The sequence below is a fragment of the Theropithecus gelada genome, chromosome 8, assembly GCF_003255815.1.
Source record: "Theropithecus gelada isolate Dixy chromosome 8, Tgel_1.0, whole genome shotgun sequence".
Classification (NCBI taxonomy): domain Eukaryota; kingdom Metazoa; phylum Chordata; class Mammalia; order Primates; family Cercopithecidae; genus Theropithecus; species Theropithecus gelada.
Window position 1 is genome coordinate 24,080,099 of NC_037676.1, and position 25,782 is coordinate 24,105,880.

General features: G+C 43.3%; 1 protein-coding gene across 1 annotated transcript in view; it reads left to right on the top strand.

Moving 5' to 3' along the window:
• DOCK5 (dedicator of cytokinesis 5) overlaps positions 1-25,782 on the top strand; it is a 233,633-nt gene that overhangs the window by 177,079 nt on the left and 30,772 nt on the right. Inside the window, exons 28-40 of the mRNA XM_025394592.1 lie at positions 1,859-1,957; positions 6,000-6,094; positions 7,904-7,982; positions 10,136-10,236; positions 11,462-11,520; positions 11,855-12,009; positions 12,842-12,927; positions 15,579-15,738; positions 16,669-16,709; positions 17,921-18,011; positions 20,965-21,084; positions 22,987-23,076; positions 25,641-25,745. Coding sequence (XP_025250377.1) covers positions 1,859-1,957; positions 6,000-6,094; positions 7,904-7,982; positions 10,136-10,236; positions 11,462-11,520; positions 11,855-12,009; positions 12,842-12,927; positions 15,579-15,738; positions 16,669-16,709; positions 17,921-18,011; positions 20,965-21,084; positions 22,987-23,076; positions 25,641-25,745 — 1,281 coding nt within the window. The remainder of the gene's footprint in view (positions 1-1,858; positions 1,958-5,999; positions 6,095-7,903; positions 7,983-10,135; positions 10,237-11,461; positions 11,521-11,854; positions 12,010-12,841; positions 12,928-15,578; positions 15,739-16,668; positions 16,710-17,920; positions 18,012-20,964; positions 21,085-22,986; positions 23,077-25,640; positions 25,746-25,782) is intronic.

The window sequence follows — 25,782 nt, forward strand, 5'->3', positions numbered from 1 at the left end:
TATTGTTTTAATAGAAAAATGAGTAAAGAATGGGTACAAACAGCAACATGAGAAAGCTAAATGGCCAAAAAGTTCATGGACAGACTGTTTAATTTAGAGAAAAGGAAATGAAAATGCGAAGGGAGATTAAGTAAACCTCTAATACCCAGAATAGGCAAGGTCTTGGAGAAAGAAATTGTGTTAGACGCCGTTGGGAAAACAAGCTATATGATCATTTGGCAATATATATATCAAAGGCCTTAGTACAATAAATTTACACTGCTTTGTAATTGAAAAAATAAACCTTTTTTTTGTTTTGTTTTGTTTTTTTGAGACAGGCTCTGGCCATCACCCAGGCTGGAGTGCAGTGGTGCAATCTCGGCTCACTGCATCTCTGCCTCCCAAGTTCAAGCAATTTTCCTGCCTCTGCCTCCCAAGTAGCTGGGATTATAGGTGCCTGCCGCCATGCCAGGCTGATTTTTGTATTTTTAGTAGAGATGGGGTTTCACCATGTTGGCCAGTCTGATCTCAAACTCCTGACCTCAAGTGATCCGCCTGCCTTGGCCTCCCAAAGTGCTGGGATTACAGGTGTGAACCATGCCACCAGGCCTAAAATATAAACTTTTTAAAACAAAAGAAACAGTCTAGGGAATGCATTCAGTAAGAGATAGACACAGACAGTCTTTCGTTGTTCTGCTTGGGGAAACTTTCTCTCTGTTTTAGAAACAGCTGTATGTTCATCTCTCCTGTGCTAAATTCCTTTGTGTTATTTTCATAACTGCATGAATACAGGAGGTTAGCACCCCTGGATCTTTACTCCCTGTCTATAAAACTAAGTCTATAATTCACATTTTTTTGGTCTAGGGGTAGCACCTTGAATATGTAATTCCCGAACTCACAAATGGAAGCGATGTTAATTAATCATCTAGTTACTAATTTTTTATCTTCAAGTCAGGGTCACAATTCATGTGGGTAGTATATTGGAACAACTGGCTGATGGGCTCTGGAGTTGGAGAAGTGGTATCAGGTGGTATTAGTCCATTCGCATGCTGCTAATAGAAACATACCTGAGACTGGGTAGTTGATAAATCTGAGTAGTTTATCAAGGGAAGAGGTTTAATTGACTAGCAGTTCAGCATGGCTGGGGAGACCTCAGGAAACTTACAATCATGGCGGAAGAGGAAGCAAACATATCCTTCTTCACATGGCAGCAGCCAGAAATGCCAAGCAAAAGGGGGAAAACCCTCTTGTAAAACCATCAGATCTTGTGAGAACTCACTGTCACGAGACTAGCATGAGTGTAACCGTTCCCACCATTAAATTACCTCCCACAACACATGGGGATAATGGGAACTACAATTCAAGATGAGATTTGGGTGGGGACACAGCCAAACCATATCACAGGTATTCTAGCAGGGAGTTTTCATCATCATCCCTTGCCCTCCTTTCCTCCATGCTCGGTGTTGCCACCGCTTTTCCTGCTAGCCTTCCTCCCCGTTAAGATTTGTTTAACTAATCTAAGTATTTCGGACATTTCTCCATGGAATTCTATGCTACAGCTCTGTCTCAACAAGAAACCCAAAGCCCCACAAGTTATGACATCTTCACTGGTAATCTCATTGAGGTGTCCCGTCTATAGGATTCCACACTTCATAGCTGTTAATGCAAGTCCTTCACTCATACCTGGAAGGAGGTAGTTTGAAGCAGAAACTGCAAAGCACGTGGCCTTTGGACCTGTAGAATGCAGCGTGTTTCCAGTGTGGTGGGGTACCTGCATGGCTCGTTGGGTGGAAAAAGCCAAGTTCTTGGGGCTCACATCGTGTTTTTGTCAGTTGGTGGTCTAAGGAGTCTTGGATTTGTGCTTTCCTTTTCCTTCCAGGGGAGTTTTGTGGCTTGCATGATTGCCATCCTACAGCAAATGGACGACAGCCACTATAGCCACTACATCAGCACTTTCAAAACCAGACAAGACATCATTGTAAGTTGCCTTTACTGGTCCTGGTAACTTGAAGACTTCTTATATTTGGTTTAAAAAAATGGCTGAAGCTGCACATCAGGAGTCCAGGCTTCTCTTCCCACCCACCTCCAGTGCTGTGTGGCTGTCCACAGTGGTTACAGAAAGGAGAGAGCTAATTCCTACTTTCTGTCTTTGATAGGATTTGAAAAAGAGTACAACACATATACCAAGAGGTTATCGCACACCTTAATCTTTCTTGGATTTAGAGAGAGTCCTTATTTAGCAATATTTGGGAGATGTTTTTTGCTCTGAAAACAGGATTTCATACGTGGTACAGTAACTACTCATGTCATGGCAAGGATTTTAGAAGGCAGGGGTGTGCAAAGTCTCCTAAGACGTGGTTGATACCATCATTTTGGAGAGGGCAACAAAAAGAGGTAATCCCTGCCCTTTACAACCTGTCCATGGCCTTTTAGGAACCTGGCTGCACAGCAGGAAGTGAGCAGCGGGCCAGTGAGCATTTAACTCCTGAGCTCCTGTCAGAACAGCAGAGGCATTAGATTCTCATAGGAGCTGAATCCTGTTGTGAACTGCACATGCGAGGAATCTGGGTTGCCCGCTCCTTATGTGAATCTCACCAGTGCCTGATGATCTGAGGTGGAACAGTTTCATCCCAAAACCATTCCTGCCCCCATTCATGGGAAAATTGTCTTTCCTGAAACCTGGTGCCAAAAAGGTTGGGGACTCCTGCTTTACAGCATTTGTAAGTTATCTTCAGATGAAAATATTTTGTTCTCTATTGTTTTAAGCAGGAAAATTGTTCTCATAGTTGCTATGAAGCACTCACCTAAGAGGCTAAGTTAGGCCTCTGGCTGTGGCTTCACTGTACCTTCCCTTCAGGGGATTGTTAGTGGCCCTTCAGATGTCCATGAAAGTGTTGTTAGACTTTGCAGAGCAGTGGACAGGATGTGCCGCTGGATTAGCACACTGGTGTCATGTTGACACTAGTCTTTGGATACTTTCCCATCATCTGTGCATATTCCAGTCTCTTTGTTCTAGATTTTCCACTTTCTGCGTCTGTCATGCTGAGTAGGAGGCCATTGCCCCCATGGATTCACAGCTCCTTCCTTGTCCATTACCCACCCTTCTGCCATGCCCACTACTCACCTTTCTGCCGTGCCCACATGATGGACAAACATACAAGGAATTGGAGGGAAAGTGCTGTTTGTTATTATTCGTTGGCCCAATGGTGGACTCTCAAATCTGTGTTAGACCACATGGCTTGAGCTGAAGGTCTCCATGAGCCTCTGCTTGGGCCACATCGTGGCAGGCAGCATGGCATAGGAACCATAGCAATACGTAGATGTGCCTGTGGAGACCAGGCACAAGAGGACCAGGATGAGAGGAGAGGAGGGGAGGGGGAAGGCCAAAGGTAGACATGTGTCCTCTACAGGCAGGTGGCATAGCACCTGCTTTAGCACCGGCTTTAGAACACCCAGCTCTGAGTTTGAATTCTGACCATTCCACTTCCTTGTATGCAATTTGGGGCAAGCTGTTGAACCTCACTGAGCTTCAGTTTCCTCATCTGCAAGATAGTACCCACCTTGAGGGTTACTTAAGTGTTGCTTGGCTCCATGTGTGGGAAATACCCAGCTTCGTGCAGGTTGGCATGTAGCTAATGCCTATGAGGACTAGCCGTTTGTGACAATCATCGTATTATTATTGCTATATAAAGTTAAATTAACAATAAAAATTTTAGGGATTTTTGTTGCAAATTTCCTTTAGAAAGCAGGCGGAATAGGGAAGTTTTAAATTCAAACCCTGACAATTTGGCTCCTTTGTTAAGTAAGAAAAAAAGGGGCATACCTCCTGTTTACCAGCATGATGGTGAGCTCCTCCAGCTATATTATGTAATTAAAAGAGGATCATTATCCCCACAAGGGAACTAAGGCCTGGAGAAATGAGGGAACTTGCATGAATGTAGTCCCCAGGGGCCAAGTTATGGTGCACAGCTAGGCCTTTGCTTCCCAGTGGCCTTTCAGTCCCTCACGCTGCCTTCTGAGTGAATCGCGTGAAGGCCCTTTGGTAGTGGTGGATAAAACCAGGCTTTGGGATTCCTTGTGAGTTTCCTTTATCATACTGTGTCATTAATTTAGATTTCCAGGAGTTAAATGGAAGGTCTGTATCTGAAGCAAATAACAAGTATCTAAATTGAATCCTTGCTTCACAAACCATGAATTCTTATGGATTTAAAAGAAAAGTTAACAGAATGGCTAATAAATTGGTGGAAGTGCTTAAAATATATTATGAGGCCAGATGTGGTGACTCGTGCCTGTAGTCTCAGCACTTTGGGAGGCCGAGGCAGGTGGATCACTGGCTGGAAGTCAGGAGTTCGAGACCAGCCTGGCCCACGTGGTAAAACCCCATCGCTACTAAAAATAAAATAAAATAAATTAGCCAAGGGTGGTGGCAGACACCTGTAATCTCAGCTATTGGGGTGACTGAGGCAGCAGAATCGCTTGAAACCATGAGGTGGAGGTTGCAGTGAGTTGAGATTGTGCCACTGCACTCCAGCCCAGGCGACAAAGCAAGACTCCATCTCAAAATAAATAAATAAGTAAATAAATATATGATGAAACGAATTTGAATTCATTAACTACGTCTAGGATTTCAGAATTGAGGGTGGGTACGTCTAACTCGCCATAAAACCAGGGGAAAATCCACAGTTGCACACACACACTTGCTGGCCAGAGAGAGTCATGCCCCATGCCATTCAGCATCCAAAGTATAGGAAGTTACCCAGCTTGACCAGCGTCTCAGAAAAATATGGTTAGCAATAGGACCTGGACCTCCTCCTGCCTCTCACATACTGTGTTCTTACTACTGCACAACAGACAAGTGTCCAGGCGAGACTGTGTAGGTTAGTGCCAGAGAAACTGGACAGGACTTTCAGGAATCACAGTGGAAAAGGTCTAAATTTAGCTAACTAATAAAAATGCCTTCAAAACATTTTAGCTTTGATTTCAACTCTGATTGTTCTATTTTTGAATTAGTTTTTGCTCACAGCCCCCTTTGGAGCAGAAGAGCTCTGTATGCTTAAGTGATTAGTTATTAGTCATCACCAGCCACTGCTATGGTCCCTTTTCAAGGACCGTTTAGGACCCTTCTTCCAGGCTGCACATGATAACGTCCCTGGCACAGGAAGAATCGTGATTCTGCGTGTGTATCACTGTGTCCTGTTCTGACCATAATAAAGGAGAATTGAACTGAACTCTATTAAAAGTATCCATTCCCCCACAATTGTTGGTGAATTATGTTTAAGTGCATGAGACACATTCTGACAACCTGTGGTAGCGGAGGACGAAAGAGATAAGGATTACAAACTTGGGGTCCAAAGCCCCAAGTTCTCACCCAACTCTTCTCCTTCCCATTTTCTTTTTTTCTTTTTTTCTTTTTTTTTTTTTTTTTTTTTTTGAGACGGAGTCTCACTCTCCTATGCAGGCTGGAGTGCAATGGCACAATCTCAGCTCACTGCAACCTCTGCCTCCCTGGTTCAAGCAGTACTCCTGCCTCAGCCTCCCAAGTAGCTGGCACTACAGGCATACGCCACCAAGCCTGGCAAATTTTTGTATTTTTAATAGAGATGGAATTTCGCCAAGTTGGCCAGGCTGGTCTCAAACTCCTGACCTCATGATCTGCCCACCTCAGCCTCCCAAAGTGCTGAGATTACAGGTGTAAGCCACCACACCCGACCCTCCTTCCTACTTTCAGTGCGGTTAAGCGAGTCCTTTAGTTTTTCTCAGTCTCGGTTGTACCATTTGTAAAATGTGGATGATTCTTTTTGTCCTCATCTTCCTTATAGGGTCCTACAATATAAAAATCAAATCGCATCATAGCTAGCTGCAAGAATGCTTTGTTATTCCTAAAACCATTGAAAGATGGGCTGTTACTGTGGCACTAGGAACATCCTGTTCTGAGGTTGTGGTTCTGCTTGTGTACACACCAGAATAAAGACTATGAATGTAACCCAGTTTTCCCCCAACCACTCCTCTGTTCTCCGCAGGACTTCCTCATGGAAACTTTTATCATGTTCAAGGACCTGATTGGAAAAAATGTCTATGCCAAAGATTGGATGGTGATGAATATGACTCAGAACAGGTGAGACAGCCGATGGCTGGCCCTGAGGCATTTGTCTGAATACCTGAGGCTGCTGTGTGAACTTTGGGAAGTGTCTTTAAATCCTTTTGCCTCAAATCCGTCATCTGTAAAGTGAGAATCTTCCTGCTCCAGAGGTCCTAATTTATGTGCTCATGATCTTGATTTTCCCAGGGTTATTGCCTTTGCTCCACCTCGGGCTCTCTACTCCCTTCTCTAGCATCGTCTCTTCAGTGCTCTCACGGTAATTGTCATCCTCAACTCTCCACTGCACCTTTCCGTGGCTCCACATGGCCTGTGTCATCCTGACAGTCAGGGTTCACCTGATACTGTCTGTTCTATGATCTGTCTGTGATGTATTTAACCAGATTCTTCTTATGAACATTTAGATTCTTTCCATTTTCTATTATGTGAAATAGCACTGTGATGGCCTTCCTTGCTTTACATATTTACAGATATCCATGGTTATTTTATCAGGATACACTCCTTCTTTTTTTTTTTTTTTTTTTTTTTTTTTGAGACGGAGTCTCACTCTGTCGCCCAGGCTGGAGTGCAGTGGCCGGATCTCAGCTCACTGCAAGCTCCTCCTCCCGGGTTTACGCCATTCTCCTGCCTCAGCCTCCCGAGTAGCTGGGACTACAGGTGCCCGCCACCTCGCCCGGCTAGTTTTCTGTATTTTTTAGTAGAGACGGGGTTTCACCATATTAGCCAGTATGGTCTCGATCTCCTGACCTCGTGATCCGCCCGTCTCGGCCTCCCAAAGTGCTGGGATTACAGGCTTGAGCCACCGCGCCCGGCCTTATCAGGATACACTCTTAAAATAATTTACTAGTTCAAAAGTTTGGCGAAATTACAGGACTTTTGATACGCAGTGCCAAACTAACTAGTCCCTTCTGCTACTTCCCTGTGTATGCTACCTGTACTCCAACCAAACTGGCCTCTGCCCAGTCCCTGCATACATGGTCTGCTCTGCCTGACACCAGTCTTCCACCAGCAGTGCCTTCCCCATAACCTCCAGCTGTCAGCGTTCCAGCCGTTCCATAAGGTTCTTCTCAAGAGTCACCTCCAGACAAAGCCTTTCTGAGCTGGATGTCCTCTCTTCTTCCTTGATTTTCCATACCCCATTCAAACCTCATAGAATTGTTTTCAGATTCTATGTTAGATAATAGATGTACATGTTGTTAATTTCCCTGACCAAGCTGTAAATTTCTTAAGATCAGACACTGTGTCTTTCAACACAGACCTGAGCCTGTGCCTTGCAGTTGCTGGCCCACAACAGATACTTGTTGAACAAAAGTGAAATGAACTGAATATATATTATGTTAAAAGTGTTAGAATTTAATGAGATAAATAAAGCAACCCATTATTGTAAGCATTATTGTTAACTCTACAGGATATCCAATTCTGAGTAATTCTACTCTAATATCTGATTAGCAGAAGCCTTCCCTGCTTTGCACAGATTAGATTTAAAAAAATTTCTCCAGAAACGCTAAGCTTAAACAGAAGCATCATAATAGAGTCTATATTACCCTGCTCTGAGGCTTAAGAGTCCTGGTTTGCAGTCTCAGATCTACCTTCAGTTACCTAAATTGGGATGTGGCCCTGAGTGGCTCTTCTTGTTAGTTCTGTAAACTGAGCTCCTGTGCCCCGTCTGTGGATGGCATTGTGCTGTTGGTCTACAAGGACACTGTTAGATTGTGAGGTCTTAAGATGCCAAGTTCAGGTTTGGTTTGGTTTAGCTTTTAACATAGTTGGGGAAAAGTTTCAAAGGACATACAGTTGCCTTCTTTACCTGGTATTTTCCTTCCCCAGGGTTTTTCTCCGTGCTATAAATCAGTTTGCTGAAGTTCTCACAAGATTCTTCATGGATCAGGCAAGCTTTGAACTTCAGGTAGGCATGTGACTCACCTACATGCTTCTGGAATTCTTGGCCATGGCAAGAGAACTATATGAATTTGGAAAGTGTCTCCTCAGATTTCACCATTTTCACATGAAAAAGGTTTTCCTGTGTTTTTTCATTTCCTAAAGCACATATGCCTGTCACACTGTCCTCCAAACACAATAAAATAGGGGTTGTTTCTTTTTTCTATAAAGGTAACATCTGTTTTAAAAAAAAAAAAAAAAAAAAAGTCTTAAAGAGTAAAGTAGAAGATCAAAAATACAAATAGTCCTCCTTGTCACTGTAAACATTTGGAGTTGACCCTTTGTATATTTACACAAATGCACGTAGACACACATGGCTACAAATAAGCACACAGGTAACTCTCCTACCTACAAATGAGTTTGGTTCTAAAGAACGGTTCTTATGCACAGTTTGTTGAAAGTCCAAAGGAATTGCAAAACGGATGATCACTAACTCTATCTTCATTCATTCATTCATTCATTCATTCATTCATTCATGTGTCCATTCATCCATTTAGCAAATGTTAGAGTTCTTATATGTACAGGGCACAGGGATATTTCCCTGGTGAGGGCAGATAAGTTCCTTGCTCTCGTGGAGCTCACCTTCCAGGGTACTCTGCATTTTTGGGTGATGTGCTTTCTGTATTCTTTGTCTTTGTGTGTATCTGTGGAACTGTTATCAGTGGAGGTCTTTGACTACAAATTGTCCAGGTTCTTGGTGTTTTGAACAAAATGCACAAACAAAGCAATGAAAGAATGAAGCAATAAAAGCCAGATTTATTGAAATGAAAGTACACTCCACAGAGTGGGAGCGGGCTCAAGCAAGCGGCTCAAGAGCACTGGTTACAGAATTTTCTGGCGTTTAAATACCCTCTAGAAGTTTCCCATTGGTTACTTGGTTACACCCTATGCAAATGAAGGAGTAGCCTGTGACCAGTTTGACCCTCCCACCAGTTGCAGGAGGGGACCAATCAGAGGTACTTTGAATTTTTCTTCTGCCACACAGTGCAAAGGGGTAGCCTCTGATCCTTTTGTTACTTGGGTGTGGAGAGGTGGAGTTTTCCTTTTGATTCAGTTCTAGGAAATCAGTGTGAATTGGCCTTCAGTGCCCTGCCTCCAGGCCCCGTTTTCCTGCCTCAGAACTTTAAAAGTTGAAACTCGTAAGTAGAGGAAAGTATACACACATACACACACAGAGATGCATATGCATATAGATGAATATATATTGTATGTATGTATATGTATATTTGCCAAAATGGAATTAAGCTGTGCCATTCTTTGGTACCCTGTTAATCTATTTTCCTTTTTCAATGATCTATGATTTTTTCAATAATGTTGAATATTTTCTTATTTTTAATGACTGAATACCATCTTTTCTATGCCTGGTCCATGATATATTTAACCAAATTCTTCTTATGAACATTTAGATTGTTTCCATTTTCTATTATATTAAATAACACTGTGATGGACTTCCTTGCTTTAAATTTTTAAAAATATTCATGGTTGGTCAGGCACAGTGGCTCATGCCTATAGTCCCAGCACTTTGGGAGGCCAAGGCGGGCAGATCACCTGAGGTCAGGAGTTCAAGACCAGTCTGGCCAACATGGCAAAACCTCATCTCTACTAACCATACAAAAATTAGCCAGGCATGGTGGTGCACACCTGTAATCCCAGATACTCGGGAGGCTGAGGCAGAACACTTGAACTTGGGAGGTGGAGGTTGCAGTGAGCTGAGATTGCACACTGCACTCCAGCTGGAAAAAAAAAAAAAAAGGCGTGGTTATTTCATCAGGATAAAGTCCTAAAAGTGTTTACTAGTTCAAAAGTTTTGCAAACTTGTAGGGCTTTTGAAACATAGTGCCAAACTACGTACTATAAATAGATGTACTTCTTGGCAGCAGCTTTCCTTTATCCCAGGAGTAAAGAAAAATATAATAGTTTAAATTTTTTTAAAAAGCTTAACATTAAGTCTCAAAACTTAGAATTGAATAATCAACACCCAAGAAAAAGAAATCTTGTAGAGTGTATTTTGTTCTTTCATTAATCCCTGATTAATGACTTTACCATGTGACATTGTTTTATTATGACCCTTATTAATGTTATTTTTCATTTCCTTTTACCCACACAATTAATTTTGAACAGCTCTGGAACAATTACTTCCATTTGGCAGTAGCATTTCTCACCCATGAGTTCCTTCAGCTTGAAACCTTCTCACAAGCCAAGCGCAACAAAATTGTTAAAAAGTAAGTGTCCTTTTAAAGTTAAGATCGGCAAGGGGCTTCTTCCGTTTGTTTATATTGAGAGCAGTATTTTAGATATCACAGAAATTACTATTTATTGGCTGCCCATGTTGTTAGTGAGGTAGGTCTTCAACTAATTACTTAATAGGCCTCACATTCCCCCAGGTTCAGCACTCTTTTCTTAAGGCCCAACCATCTTCCCATCAGTCATCCTATGCTTTTTATCAAATCTGTACCTAGAGATGGACTTTGGCTGTCAGCATGCCCATCCCCAAGAACAGCTGCGCCTCTGCTGGCAGCTTCCCCAAATTGCAGGCATAGTACTTTGTGAAGTACTATGAGTACCATGAACCACTATGAAGAGTCACTCATAGTGCTTCACAAAGCACACTCCTTCCCTGCCGTTTCAGCAGAGAAAGCCAGGACTCAAACATTGCATTAAAATGCCCTCCAGATTCCTGGCCTGGAATTCAAAATGGAATTATGTGCAGAAGTGATAAGAGATTTAGGGAAGCATTGCATTTCATTGAGAGACTAGAAATCCAAAGACCGTGTTGTTAAAAAATAACTTGAGGAATGTATTATTTGAAGACTTCAAAATTTTAGTTCTGTTCCCCTTGTTGGGATATCTGTGATATCTAGGAAAACTATTTAGTGTCCTTCTACTTCTGGTTCCTCCCTCAAAAACTGCCTATGTATATAGAAAAACAGCAAAGTATTTTTTGCTCCCAAGGACCAATTTTTATCCCTTTGTGGGCAATATCACTCCCAGTGAGAGTACATGGTGTAGAGCCTTCCAATGTGAATACTGGAATGGATGTATATTACCCAAATATCAGTCTATAAAGTATATAAGTATTTAGTCTGCCTGTTAGACATCAGTCACAGTACTGTATAATCATACTTCATTCACCTTCCTTTTCATCAGTGTTTGCTGTGTTTTGTTTGGCTTTGTCTGTGCCTCATTATTCTCCCTGAAGTGAGTTTGTTAATCTCATCTTAGTTATTTTTCAGTGTTTCCATTTGGCTTTTCATGCTGTCAAGGTCCCCTGGCCTCTGTGTGCCTCATTCCTTTTGGTGGCTCTTTTAGGTGTGAAACTCATCTCTTAAGGCTGGGCCTTAAGAGTGACCTAGAGGGGCACAGACTGTTTTTACTTTCCTTCTTATTGTGTTTATGCAATTCATTTCCACTGCAAATCCTCCTTCTGGTTTATGATCTTCTTCCTAGATATGGGGACATGAGAAAGGAAATCGGCTTTAGAATCCGGGACATGTGGTATAACCTGGGTGAGTGTCTAGCCTTGAACAGGCCTGATCACAACTTCTGAGTGACAAGCATCCCATGATGAATTCTTTTTTTATTTTAATCCAGATAACCCTGAGATGTATTTGTCTGTGTGTCTGGAAGTGAAAGTTGATTTGTGGGTTTCATTGACAATGAACTGTCTTTTACTCTGGCATCCACATGTTATCAGAATATAATATTGAGTCACTCACTTCTGAATTGAGTTGATTTACCCACATAAACCTTTTCTTTTCTTATGGGCCTTGTGGAGGAAGATTGTAACACTTTACTTTCAGTGAAATACTTTTTTAATATCTTCATTCACTTTCATTTCAGGTCCCCATAAAATCAAATTCATCCCATCCATGGTGGGTCCCATTCTGGAGGTCACTCTGACCCCCGAAGTAGAGCTCCGGAAAGCCACAATCCCCATTTTCTTTGATATGATGCAGTGTGAGTTCAATTTCAGTGGAAATGGCAATTTCCATATGGTAAGAAGTGGTAGACCGTGTAGTATCAGTAAATGGACATATAGTCAACTCATAAGTCATTTCTTTCTATGTAGAGAAGCAGTAACCTAAATAATGCAAGTCCACGTTGATCTGAAAGTTAACGTTACATTTCATTTTGTAAGACAATTAGAGATAGAGTCAGACATTGCAACCCAGAGTCTGGAAGAGATATTTTTGCTACATGTCTTTCCTAAGGCAACACCCTGTCTGTAGATAATTAAAGAAAGTTAACTTCATGCATTTTAATTCTGGCTGTTTGAGTATAGCCCAGAGAATAATGTAGCGAATTGAATTTTAAAACCTATCTATTATAGTACAGCTGAAAGCAATGTAATGGATTAAGTTCTAATCCATTACTCTATAGCTTTGAGAACATCATTTTCCTGATGTGTCTTCTCTATGCCTCTGTTTTCTTATCTACAAAGTGTATTAATATGGAAAGGATGATTTTGCAGCTATGATCCTCTGCAAAAGCAGTCTCACTGCGGAGACTTGGACATGAAACTAAAGTAAAATAGAAAAATGAAAATTATTATTCTATTTTTATATGCATAGTTGTAACAGAAAGCAATGTTTGGGATAATATTTTTTTAATCAAATGTAATGCAAAGGACAAAGTGACATGAGACTGTGTTAGAACATTTTAGTAGGGCCTTGGTGCACAGTTTATGAGTGACCCTCTGTGCTCCTCCCTGTCTGTGCTGAAAACAGTTCACAACTCAATGAATGGGTTGGCCAAGTCTAGAAAGGTTGGCCATGTCTTCTTCTAAGGAGGCAACATTTTCCTGTGAAATTCTACGTCTACTTTCAGTTTGAGAACGAGCTGATCACAAAGCTGGACCAGGAGGTAGAAGGGGGCAGAGGAGACGAACAATACAAGGTTCTTCTGGAAAAACTGTGAGTATTTCAGGAGCAGAACCTTAAGTCAGTGGTGTCATTTAGTAATAGAGAAAAACAGGGGTCCTGTTGCACCGATAGAGCAGTTGAGTAGTCTCAGAGTCACCAGGGCCACCCCCACTGTGGTCTTCAGTATGGTTATGGGGTATATACCGTCCACAGCTGACATTGTTTATCTGGTGGGAGTCAAATGCCGGTATTTTCCTGGCCAGCCTGGCCCTAGAGAACACAGCAGATGGAGGCAAGGAGGAGGTGCACAGAGCGGTGGCATTTTGCCCAGTGTTTGAATTTTTGAACTTCAACAAAAGTGTTAGCACTTCTAATTATAACTGCAAAGCAACAATTTAAAGGAAAAAATATTTCAAGGTCTGCTGTGTATGTAAAAAATACCTTATGCCCCATAAAGGACATAAAACCAAAGCAGTTCTATCTCCAGCCAGGTTGGTCTTTTTCCTGTCCTGTCATCCACCCCATTCAACACATCTGTACCTCTGTCTGGGCTCCCATTATCACCACTGTCCCTTCTTCCTCCACCGCCACACTCACCTATAACCCTCTTGCCCTCATCATCCTCCTTGGCACATGTGGAGTAATGGAGAATGGAAAAGTGATTATTTAAAAAACACGTAGGTGTTGGCCTCAGTGAGAGATTGAGCGTCAAACCCTGTTTTCACCACATATTAAGAGTTTGGCTTTAGTCCAGCAATTCTGCTTATCCAACACCTCATTTTTTTTCCCTCTCCAAGAATAGCATCTATTTTTTGATATCATTATGAGGATTACAGGAGATGATATGCTAACATAGCATCTGTTGCAGAGTTCAAGCCTAATAAATATTGGCTGCTCTAGTGTTTGTGGTGGTTGTTATTACAATTTGTTTTTGGTGTGTGTTTGTTTTTAAGAGATAGGGTCTCTCTCTGTTGCCCAGGCTGGAGTACAGTGGTACAATGATAGCTCACTAAAGCCTGGAACTCCTGGGCTCAAGCAGTCCTCCCACTTCAGACTCCGAAGTACTAGGACTACAGGCATATGTCACCATGCCCAGCTGTTTCTTATTTTTATTTGTGTAGAAATGGGGTCTTGCCGTGTTGCCAAGGCTGGTCTGAAAATTTTGCTTTAAGTGATCCTCCCACTTCAGCCTCCCTAGTAGCTAGGACTGTAGGCTTGCACCACCATGCCCAGCTGGCTTTCATTTTTATTTTTGTAGAGATGGGTCTTGCTTTGTTGCCCAGGCTGGTCTAGAACTCTTGGCCTCAAGCATTCCTCCAGCCTTGGCTTCCTAATGGGCTGGGATTACAGGCGTGAGTCACCACGTCTGGCCTATTATTATTATTATTATTATTATTTACAGGGCTGCCCTTCATTCACGTTGTAACTATTCTAGACCATTGCTTTCTCATGTTCCCTGAACTTTTCTAGTATTGACCAACTGCGTCTCCAACTGAGTGCTTGCCTGGGTCACTTTGTTGTTCACCTGTTTTGTGGGAGTTTTGTCGATGAGAGTCTGTGTTTGAGGACAGTGCTCCCAACTGTTTTCTTTTTTGAAGATTCCCTAAGGAACTAGCACTCTGAATACTCAGAAATGGAATTGAGTTGATGAATAGTCTGTATTTTAAAGGACTAGAAGCCTTTCTTACTTTGTTTTTAATGGCGATAGGACCTTTTGTTGGTGTTTTTATCCTGTTTCCATTAAGTCTGTCCATTTGAACTTCAAACCTCCCAGTTTATATCTTTTGCAATTCTGATCTTTTGTGGAATTAAGTTATGCACATATACACAAAATATTTACACATGACATGCTACTTTTTTTTAATCCTACAGCTGATTTTTTTTACATAAGGATCTTACTTTGTTTTCTTCATTCTTCCTAGTTCACTAACTCAGAAAAAAATATGGATACCTAGGTCTCCAGTGCCCAAGAATAACCCTAAATCTGGACTAGTGTTTTGGACCCATTTCTTTCTTTTTCCCTCTGCCTCTTTTCCCAGATTTTCTTTTAATTATCTAATCTAATGAGCCCCAGAACTTGGCTCTATGTGTGTCCAAAGGGACAGGATTTAGACTGAAAGTTTAGCCTCAGTTTGCTTCTTTACAACTCTGCATTTTTATCTGAAGCTAGCACTTTTATCTAAAGAGCCGCATTGCAGGAGGTGTACTAGGTTTCCAGGTTCCTCTAGGCTGGGCATCCATACGAGGCATTCCAGAATGTTCAGAGGATACCCTGAGTGCCAGGCGTTAGGGAGAATAGAGACGTAGGAAAAATGGTCTCATGCAACTAGATTACAGTCCTCACACAGCACAAACCTTTTGAGCAAGGGTTTGTTGACTGAATAAAACACAAACAAAAACAGACATTGAAAGAAGGACATTGCGGGCTGGGATTCTAAGTGATGGTAGGACTTGAGCTGAGTCCTAAAGAAAACTGGAACTCGAGTCCACAGAGAAGCGCAGCATAAATGAAGGTCACAGGATAGGAAGGTGTTGCATGAGGTGTGTGTGTCGGCTTAACTCTGTCACTTAATATCTAACACTGACATTCTGTGTCGTCAAATCCTACCCCAACCACTGCTGAGACCCTGGTCAGTGCCGGTCAGTGCTGCTGGAATGACAGCATGGAACCTGGGCTTTTGTCTCTCCCTCCGCCCCTCCAGGCTCCTAGAACATTGCCGGAAACACAAATACCTCTCCAGCTCTGGGGAGGTCTTTGCCCTCCTGGTCAGCAGCCTCTTAGAGAACCTGCTGGACTACAGAACCATCATCATGCACGATGAGAGCAAGGAGAACCGTATGAGCTGCACTGTGAATGTGCTGGTATGTGACATGCCCCTGGGGTGATGGGAGGGGACTGCCAGGCTGCCCCTGCACCCTACAGCTTAGCTCTAGGTGGATCCCACAAACACAGAGGCACTCTGGGCACCTTTGTGGAGCTGGTGTCTTCCTGAGTCTAATTGGAATGGCTGGCTCAGCTCCCAGGTACCAGCAGCAACAGACCCTGAGGATAAATTTGGTGTGCTTTTGATTGTTTTAATTTGTATTTCAGTAGGTTTTGGGGGTACAGGGGGTTTCTGGTTACATGGATAAGTTTCTGTTTGTTTGTTTGTTTGTTTTTTGAGACGGAGTCTCGCTCTGTTGCCAGGCTGGAGTGCAGTGGTAGGATCTCGGCTCACTGGCAACCTCCGCCTCCCGGGTTCAAGCAATTCTCCTGACTCAGCCACCCGAGTCAGGAATTACAGGCTGGAATTACAGGCACGTGCCAGCATGCCCAGCTAATTTTTGCATTTTTAGTAGAGACGGACTTTCACCATGTTGGCCGGGATGGTCTCAATCTCCAGACCTCGTGATCCACCCGCCTCAGCCTCCCAAAGTGTCAGGATTACAGGCATGAGCCACCGTGCCTGGCCAGAGAAGTTCTTTAGTGGTGATTTCTGAGATTTTAGAGCACCTGTCACCTGAGCACTGTACCCAAAATGTAGTCTTTTATCCCTCACCCACCTGTAACCTTCCCCGCTGAGTTCCCAAAGTCCTTTATATCATTCTGGTGCCTTTGCGTCCTGAGGATAAATATCGCCTTTTCTTATGGGGATATTTGTTAAAGGGAAACAGTGAACTCTTTGGGAAAGTGAAACTGTTGAAAAGCAACAACAGTGGTTTGGCTATTTTTGTGGTGAGCTTGTCAATAGCTCTTGATTTATATTGGGATTCTGTGATCCTTTTTTTTTTTTTTTTTTTTTTTCCTGGCAGAACTTTTATAAAGAAAAGAAGAGAGAAGACATATACATAAGGTAAGCTGAAGGAAATTTCTTGCTTCTGCTATTTATTTCATGGCTTTGTGATTGATTTCTTCAGTAAACAAATACGATGCCCAACACCGTGTTTGCTGCTTTGAGAGACCCCTAAAAGTACATGATATGCTCCATTCACCCTGAACTGACAAACTCTTTAGACGGATACATGAATAAGTATGACAGGAAGGAGTGCCTACCTGAGGTCATGTCAGGGATCAGGGGAGGGATAGACAACTTCTGGCCTGGGTGGGCAGGAGAGGCTGTACAGGGAGAGGCAGGAAAACCCATGCAAGAGTCTTAGCGAATCTCTGAACATGAAACAAACTTGTACATAACCAATATGCATGTTCTTGGGTAGAGATTCTATAGCTTTCTTTTTTTTTTTTTTTTTTTGAGACGGAGTCTCGCTCTGTCACCCAGGCTGGACTGCAGTGGCCGGATCTCAGCTCACTGCAAGCTCCGCCTCCCGGGTTCACGCCATTCTCCGGCCTCAGCCTCCCGAGTAGCTGGGACTACAGGCGCCCGCCACCTCGCCCGGCTAGTTTTTTGTATTTCTTAATAGAGACGGGGTTTCACCGTGTTAGCCAGGATGGTCTCGATCTCCTGACCTCGTGATCCGCCCGTCTCGGCCTCCCAAAGTGCTGGGATTACAGGCTTGAGCCACCGCGCCCGGCCTCTATAGCTTTCATTAGCTTCCCAGAGGGGTCCAAGACCTAAAATTTAAAAGCATTAAACAGCACTGCCTTAAAGACAGAAGAGAAACTAGTCTAGATGGAGTCGGAGAAACACGGAGGCAGGAGGTGCGCAGTGTATTAAAGAAATGAGGAGGAACCGACTCCTTGGCTCAAGAGGAAGGAATTGCTTCTGTACAGTAGTGGGGAAGGGGGAGTCAGGCAGGGAAGCAGGCTGGGGTCTGGTTGTGGAATGAGTTGAACACTAGATCAACTCGAGCCTGGGCGGCATAGAAAAACCCTGTCTCTACAAAACACAACGAAAATTAGCCGGGCCTGGTGGCACATGCCAGCTACTCAGGAGGCTGAGGTGGGTGGATCACTTGAGCCCTGGAGCTCAAGGCTGCAGTGAGCCATGATCGGACCACTGCACACTCCAGCCTGGCCAACACAGCAAGACCCTGTCTCAAAACAAAACTTTAAAAACCTACAAAACTCTCGAGTGACAAGATGCTTCCTTTCTCCCTTTCTTGCCAGATATCTGTACAAGCTTCGAGATTTGCACCGAGACTGTGAGAACTACACAGAAGCTGCCTACACCCTTCTCTTGCACGCTGAGCTTCTGCAGGTGAATGGCTCAGAGAGCTTGTTTCAACAGGGTGGAGTATACTGTCCTTTCAGACTAAATTCTATACATTTTATGATTTTGATGGGAAAGAACCTTATTCCAGGGATATCCTTTTATATAAGTTTTTAAAAATTCTTTCTAAATAGGCACAACTAATTTGTACATCAAGTATGGGAAAATGTCAGTTATCTTTTATTTAAAAGTCTTTAGAAAGCAGAGCATGACTTACGAACCTTTGGTAATTGACACTCTAATTAAAGCAATAAAACACACATTGATGAATACATAAAAAAAATTTGTAAAACTGCAGAAAACCACAGAAAGATGAGTTATAAGTGAATATAGTACCATAGAAGTACTCTGCTATTTTTATTCTCTCCCTAAATAAATGTATGTTGTGGCTTAGATATAAATACATCTATATGCTATGAGTCCCAAGTAATTATTTCTGGCCCTGAGCAGCTCCTCTAACTTTGGATTTACATACAAACTTTGATTGGCTAATACGCAGCTCAAACTGAACAAGGCAGTAACAGGAAGCTTTATTTCTCACTCTTTGCTCCTCCCCAACCCATCCTACCTCATTTTATTACCATGTTACTAATAGCATTCCCATCCATTTAGTTACTCAGGCAACCTCATAGTCATCTTCGATTTCTCTCTTTTACTCACCACCTCCCACATTCTCCACAAGCAAGAGATGTGGCCCCTCTGTTCAGAAAATGCCCCTAACCTATCCACTTTTCTTTTTCTTTTTTTTCTTTTTTCTTTCTTTCTTTTTTTTTTTTTTTTTTTGAGACGGAGTCTGGCTCTGTCGCCCGGGCTGGAGTGCAGTGGCCGGATCTCAGCTCACTGCAAGCTCCGCCTCCCGGGTTTACGCCATTCTCCTGCCTCAGCCTCCCAAGTAACTGGGACTACAGGCGCCCGCCATCTCGCCCGGCTAGTTTTTTGTATTTTTTAGTAGAGACGGGGTTTCACCGTGTTCGCCAGGATGGTCTCGATCTTCTGACCTCGTGATCCACCCGTCTCGGCCTCCCAAAGTGCTGGGATTACAGGCTTGAGCCACCGCGCCCGGCCTCTTTTTTTTTTTTAAGAGATGAGATCTTACTATGTTTCCCAGTCTGGTCTTGAACTCCTGGGCTCAAGCAATCCTCCCACTTCAGCCTCCCAGAGTACTAGGATTACAAGCGTGAGCCACCATGCTGGCCAATCCACTTTTCATTTTATATCCCTGGCCAGCACCTTGGTCCATCCCATCAGCATGTCACACCTTGAGCACTACAGCAGCCTCTTGTTGGGTGTCTCTGTCTCCAGTCTTGTTCCCAGTTATTAATATTCTTTTAATTTTATACTAAAGTAATATAAGTGCATTGTCCCAAGATATGAATTAAAAACAGGATTCCTATGCTTCATCACTTCCCAAAGGAAATTCACAATTCATATTTAAGTTTAGGGCATTAAAAAGCTTATTGTATAATGGGCCAGGTGTGGTGGCTCACGCCTGTAATCCCAGGTCTTTGGGAAGCTGAGGGCAGCAGATCACTTGATGTCAGGAGTTCGAGACCAGCCTGGCTAACATGGTGAAACCCATCTCTACTAAAAATACAAAAACTTAGCAGGGTGTAGTGGTGCATGCCTGTAGTCCCAGCTACTTAGGAGGCTGAGGCAGGAGAATTGCTTGAACTGCAAGGCGGAGGTTTCCAGTATGCTGAGATGGCACCACTGTATTCCAGCCTGGGTGATAGAGCAAGACTCTGCCTCCAAAAAAAAAAAAACTTCCTGTATATAGCTGAGAAAGTGAGGCTTGTTGACTGTAGATTTTGCCATTGGATGATCACAAAGAAATCCTGAGTGTCTGTAACTGTAGGTCTCTTCATTTGAGCAACTCAGTAAGTTAAACTCTCCTATCCTGGTATAAGGTATGAGGTATGAATGCAGCTTTTTTCCCCCCAGATTGCTATTCAATAGAGATGCTGTTAAGTATAGTTCACATTTTGCTTATTGATATAAGATCCCATCTTTATTACTAAATTCCTATTTTGGGGGCAGGGAATCTCTTTCTAGATTGTATATGCTTTTACGTGGGTCTCTGTCTGTTCATGTACCAGTACCATACTGTATTAATTATTAATTCTTGATAGTATGTTTTATGACCTGGTAGTTACTCTTGATTGCTCTTCTTTTTCAGAGTTTTCCTACCTATTCCTTTTTGTTTATTTTTCCATATGGACTTTGGAAAGATGAAATTTAAAAATTAATTTAGTGAGAATTTACATGTTAATGAAATAGAATTTTCTTATCCAAAAGCATGGTATGACTTTCCATTTGTTCGAGTCTGTGTTTGTGCCCTTCAATGGTGTGTGAAAGTTTTCTGCATATAAGTCTTGCATATTCCTTGTAATGTTCACTCTTAGAAATGTTCTTTTTGGACTTATTTTTGTTTGGTTCCATTCTTCTATTATCTTCTGTATATTTAGTCTCCATGTATCTGAAATCTGTTTTATTCCAAGTATATTAATTGGTTTTCCTGCTGCGTAACTTAATTCTCTTACTGCGTGTCGCAGTTTCTTAGTCAACTGCCTTGCCTTGTGAGGAATACAGCCATAATGTTTGGAAATTGTGATAGTTTTACCTCTTCCTATTCATTTTTAGACTCCTAATTTGTTCCTTCTATCTGACTGAGTTAATGATGCCCCAGTACAGTGACAGTCATGTCGGTTAGCGACCTTGCTTTGTCGCTGGCATTTTAGGGGAATGCTGTGGGTGCTCATCCGTTTGGCATGATACTTGTTTTGGAGCTGGCATGTGTACATGTGTGTATATGTAACTTTTGTGTTTAATACATAATCTAAAATGCAAAATCAATGAGTCAAATATATATGCACTATTTTCTTGATGTTAGAGGGCTGAATATTTGTTGTATTAACCGTGTGTTGCTTTTCTTCCTTTTCAGTGGTCTGACAAGCCCTGTGTGCCTCATCTACTTCAGAGGGACAGTTACTATGTTTATACCCAGCAAGAGCTTAAAGAGAAGCTGTATCAAGAAATCATATCGTATTTTGACAAAGGCAAAGTGAGTATTGAATTGTTTTTGTACCAGGGGAAAGAGGAAAATGACCGCAGTATCGCAGTACGATTCTGATGCTCACCACCTGGAGTTAGCACCGACTACCCAGGTTCAGGGCACCGTCTCCAACGAGACTGCCCCCACTTCAGATGCCTTCTGCAAGTTTGGGGTTCCCCAGTCCATTCATAGTTCTGGGCAACTGGCTCTACATCTGGGGGGCTTCCACTGTCCCCTCAGGTTTCATAGTCTGTTAGAACAACCAACAGAACACAGTGAAGTGCTGTATTTAACGATTCCAGTTTCATCAGGAAGGATGTAAACTGAGGCCAGCCAAATGAGAGGACCCATAGGGAACAGTCTGGGAGAGTCCCAAGCACGAGGTTTCTGTGTCTTCCCCCTGTGAACTTGCGACACCTGCCCAGCAAATCAGTGTGTTCCTCAATCGGGAAGCTCACCCAAGCCATGGGTGTACAGAGTTTTTATTGGGGTTTCTTTTTTTTTTTTTTTTTTTGGTAGATATGGGGTCTCACCAGTTGCCCAGCCTGGTTTAGAACCTAGAACTCCTGGGCTCCAGTGTTCCTCCTGCCTTGGCCTTCCAAGGTGCTGAGATTACAGGTGTGAGCCGCTGTGGGGTTTCATTATACAGGCAGGATTGAATGAATCATTAACTACATGATGAACTTGACCTTTAGCCTCCTTTTTTTGCCTGGAGGTCAGGCTGATATCGGGTGGCTCACGGTCCTCACCTTCTAGTCACATGGTTAGTACTTCTGGCATGGTAGACCCCATCCTGAGACTAGGAGACCGCCCTGAGTCACCTCATTAGCATAGATTTGGGTGTGATCCTGGGGTGGGGACACCAAGAACGACAAAGACACTTTTATTACTTGAGAAATTCTAAGGGTTTAGGAGCTCCCTCGCTGGAACTCAGGACCAAGACTAGGTACATGATTTAATATACAACAGTAACTCACAGCTACTCTTTATTCTTTCCTTGTGCATGCTTGAATTGTGAGATTTCAGAGGGGGACAGATTTTGCAAACAGTGATTTTAAATGATTTAATTTTGAAGTGTTTCACAATGGCTTGTGGGCTCTGCACACATTCCTTCAGCAGCCAGAAACGATGGAACGTAGCACCTTGTGAACAGGAATGAAGCAGGAGATGACCGGATGCTGCGAGTTGAATAGTATCCGTCTAAGAGACAGCTCATGAGATACCAAAGGGATTAGAAGGCTCAATCTGGGCTGCTAGCCTCAGACACTGAGGGCATGCGTTAGCCTGTAACTTACATCTTTATACATGCTCAGAGGCATTTCCTAAAACTCATCCACTAAGTAGGGAAATCAGTGCCCTGCATGGAAACACAGTTTGCCAAATTCCACACAACAGTACTGTTAGCCTTTTTCCATCTCCACAAACAACATAACTACACCCACACACTCCCGTACACACACTCATACACACATACAAACACACACATACCCCTACACACACACACACACAAACACATGTCAGAACCAAAGTACCATGGAAACTTCCTTTCCCTTTTCAACAAGACTTGCATGCTCTCCAAACCTAGGCTGGCACTGCCTCCTCTCTACTTTCAAGTGCTGTGGGTGCTTTGCCTGTTAAACGCGTTATTGCTTTTTTGGGGGACACATGGTACTTATTCTTAATGTCCTTGCAAACAGTAGATGCCCCTGGCAAAGCTGCCAGTACACACTATCTATGATGTCAGGAAATGAAGGTTTCATTGATGCAAAGGATAAAGCGAGTGAGGAATACCTACCGAGACTCAATGCCCTGGACCACCTGCTCATTCCCAGTGACTCACCAGTGGCCTTTGCCCCTGGATCAATGACTACCTTGTTCTCTACTTTTAACCCTACTTTCCTTTTTCTGAAGATGTGGGAGAAAGCCATCAAACTGAGCAAAGAGTTGGCCGAGACTTACGAAAGCAAAGTATTTGACTACGAGGGCCTTGGCAACCTCCTGGTGAGTCTGGGTCAAAATATGTTAGGCCTCTGACAGGGATGCTAAAATTAGTGCTCATGAAAATGTTTCTGTAAGTTGAAAGTCAGGATGAATGGTGTTTTTTTACAATGGAAAAGTCAACTTTGCTTGAAATGAGAATGAAAAAAGATGTAGTCCAAAGGTTCTCATCAATATTTCTACAAAGTATCCTTCAGAGAAGGTTCAGGACATCTCTGGAAGTGGAGTGGGGGTTGCCTCGACAGTGTGGTGGAATATTGAGTTTCAGATAATAGTGACTCGGCTTCCACATCCCTCCAGATCTCTGTCTGCAGCTCTCTCATTCTTCCTGAAGCCATTTTTCTTTATGTTGACCCTCCGTATTCCCAGATATCAGTAAAGCAAAACAAAAATGAATGCCCAGTGTTAGGCAGCCACCATTCCAAATGCCCAGTGGAGGCAGCACCATTCTAAATGCCCAGTGTTAGGCAGCAACCATTCCTAATGCCCAGTGGAGGCAGCCACCATTCCGAATGTCCAGTGGAGGCAGCAACCATTCCAAATGCCCAGTGGAGGCAGCCACCATTCCGAATGCCCAGGGGAGGCAGCCACCATTCCGAATGCCCAATGGAGCCAGCCACCATTCCGAATGCCCCAACAGTAGGCAGCCACCATTCCAAATGCCCAGTGGTAGACAGCCAGTCTTCTGAATGCCCGATAGAAGGCAGCCACCATTCTGAATGCTCCATGGTAGGCGGCCACCATTCTGAATTCCCAATGCTAGGCAACCATAATATTAAATTTAATAATTTTTAGTAGAGGAGTTAGAAAAGATCAGGTCACCCATAGTCATGAAATGATCATTATTTGAGGAGCTGGGTGTCAAGATCACTTTGTAAAAAGTCTACCGGTGTACTATACCAGCTCCTGGCTTCACATGCAAAAAACTCATGTATTAATTTCATGAACTGGACTGGGCCCAGTGGCTCATGCCTGTAATCCCAGAACTTTGGGAGGCCAAGGTAGTTGGATTGTTTGAGCCCAGGACTTCCAGACCAGTCTGAGCAACATAGTAAGACACCATCTCTACAAAAAATACAAAAAATTAATCCCAGCACTTTGGGAGGCCGAGACAGGTGGATCACGAGGTCAGGAGATCGAGACCATCCTGGCTAACACGGTGAAACCCCGTCTCTATTAAGAAATACAAAAAACTAGCCGGGCGAGCTGGCGGGCGCCTGTAGTCCCAGCTACTCGGGAGGCTGAGGCCGGAGAATGGCGTGAACCCGGGAGGCGGAGCTTGCAGTGAGCTGAGATCCGGCCACTGCACTCCAGCCTGGGCGACAGAGCGAGACTCAGTCTCAAAAAAAAAAAAAAAAAAATACAAAAAATTAGCTGGGTGTGGTGGCACGTTCCTCTAGTCTCAGCTACTTTTGGGAGGCTGAAGTGAGAGGATCACCTGAGCCTGGGAGGTCAAGGCTGCAGTGAGCTGTAATCATGCTACTGCACTCCAGCCTGGGCAACAGAGTGAGACCCTGTCTCAAAAAATAGTAATAATAATAATTTCATCAACTGAACTGAGCTGAAATATTAGTAATGTAACATGTTACCTACTGGTCTAAGAAAATAGTATTTTGATGAGACTGTCACCTAGATAAATGGCACGCTAACTATTGTGGGGGAAGGGGGTTCAGGTCATTGTTCACAGCTGCCCACATCTGGCTGGCTATTTTGCTTACTTTAAGGCTGACCTTGTGAGCCAAAGCTGAGAAGCCTCTCATCTTGTGAAGAATTAAAGATAGAGGTGGTAGCAGATACTGAAAAACAGAGCATCACCACCACCTTCTGGGTACTTATAACTTACCAGACACTTTCATCCAAACCACTGCATGAACTGCACGGTCCTTCTTTTTAAAAATGTTCTTTATTTTTATTATTTTTTCACAACAGGGTCTCACTCTGTCACCCAGGCTGGAGTGCAATGGTGCAGTCATAGCTTACTGCAGCCTTGAACTCCTGGGCTCAAGACATCTTCCTGCCTCAGCTGCTGGCTAATTTTTAAATTTTTTGTAGAGATGGGGTCTCACTACTTCGCCCAGGCTGGGCTCAAACTCCTAGCCTCAGGCAATCCTTCCACCTGCGCCTCCCAATGTGCAAGGATTATAGGCATGAGCCTCTGCGCCTGGCCTTGGAAGGTCCTTTATCTTCTCCCATGGGTATCTGGTTAAGTGCAGCCACCTTCTGTGAATCTCAGAATGCACTTTTTAACCTTTTATAGGTCCTGAGCCCACTTTGAGTAACTGCTGAAAAAGTTGCACACTGCCCCGTTACGCAGAAGAATGCAAACATGCACACACTTCTGCATACACCCTCAGGGAGTCACAGCCCTCCAGTGTCCATTCATGGAGCCCAGGTCCAAAACCTGTGATCTGAGAACAGGATAATCCTTTTCTGCCCAATAGGGTGTTTTTCAAAGACCTTTCATTGCTCTGCATTACATGGGAAACAACAAAACAAGGTCTGACTTTTTTCTCCCCCTAACGGTGTCCTTATAACCTCCCCTTGGAATGTTTTGTTTTGTTTTCCAGAAAAAAAGGGCCTCGTTTTATGAGAACATCATTAAGGCAATGAGGCCTCAGCCTGAGTACTTTGCTGTTGGATACTATGGACAGGGCTTCCCTTCTTTCCTGCGGGTAAGAAACCTGATGGTGGTCTCCCAGGCCATTAGGA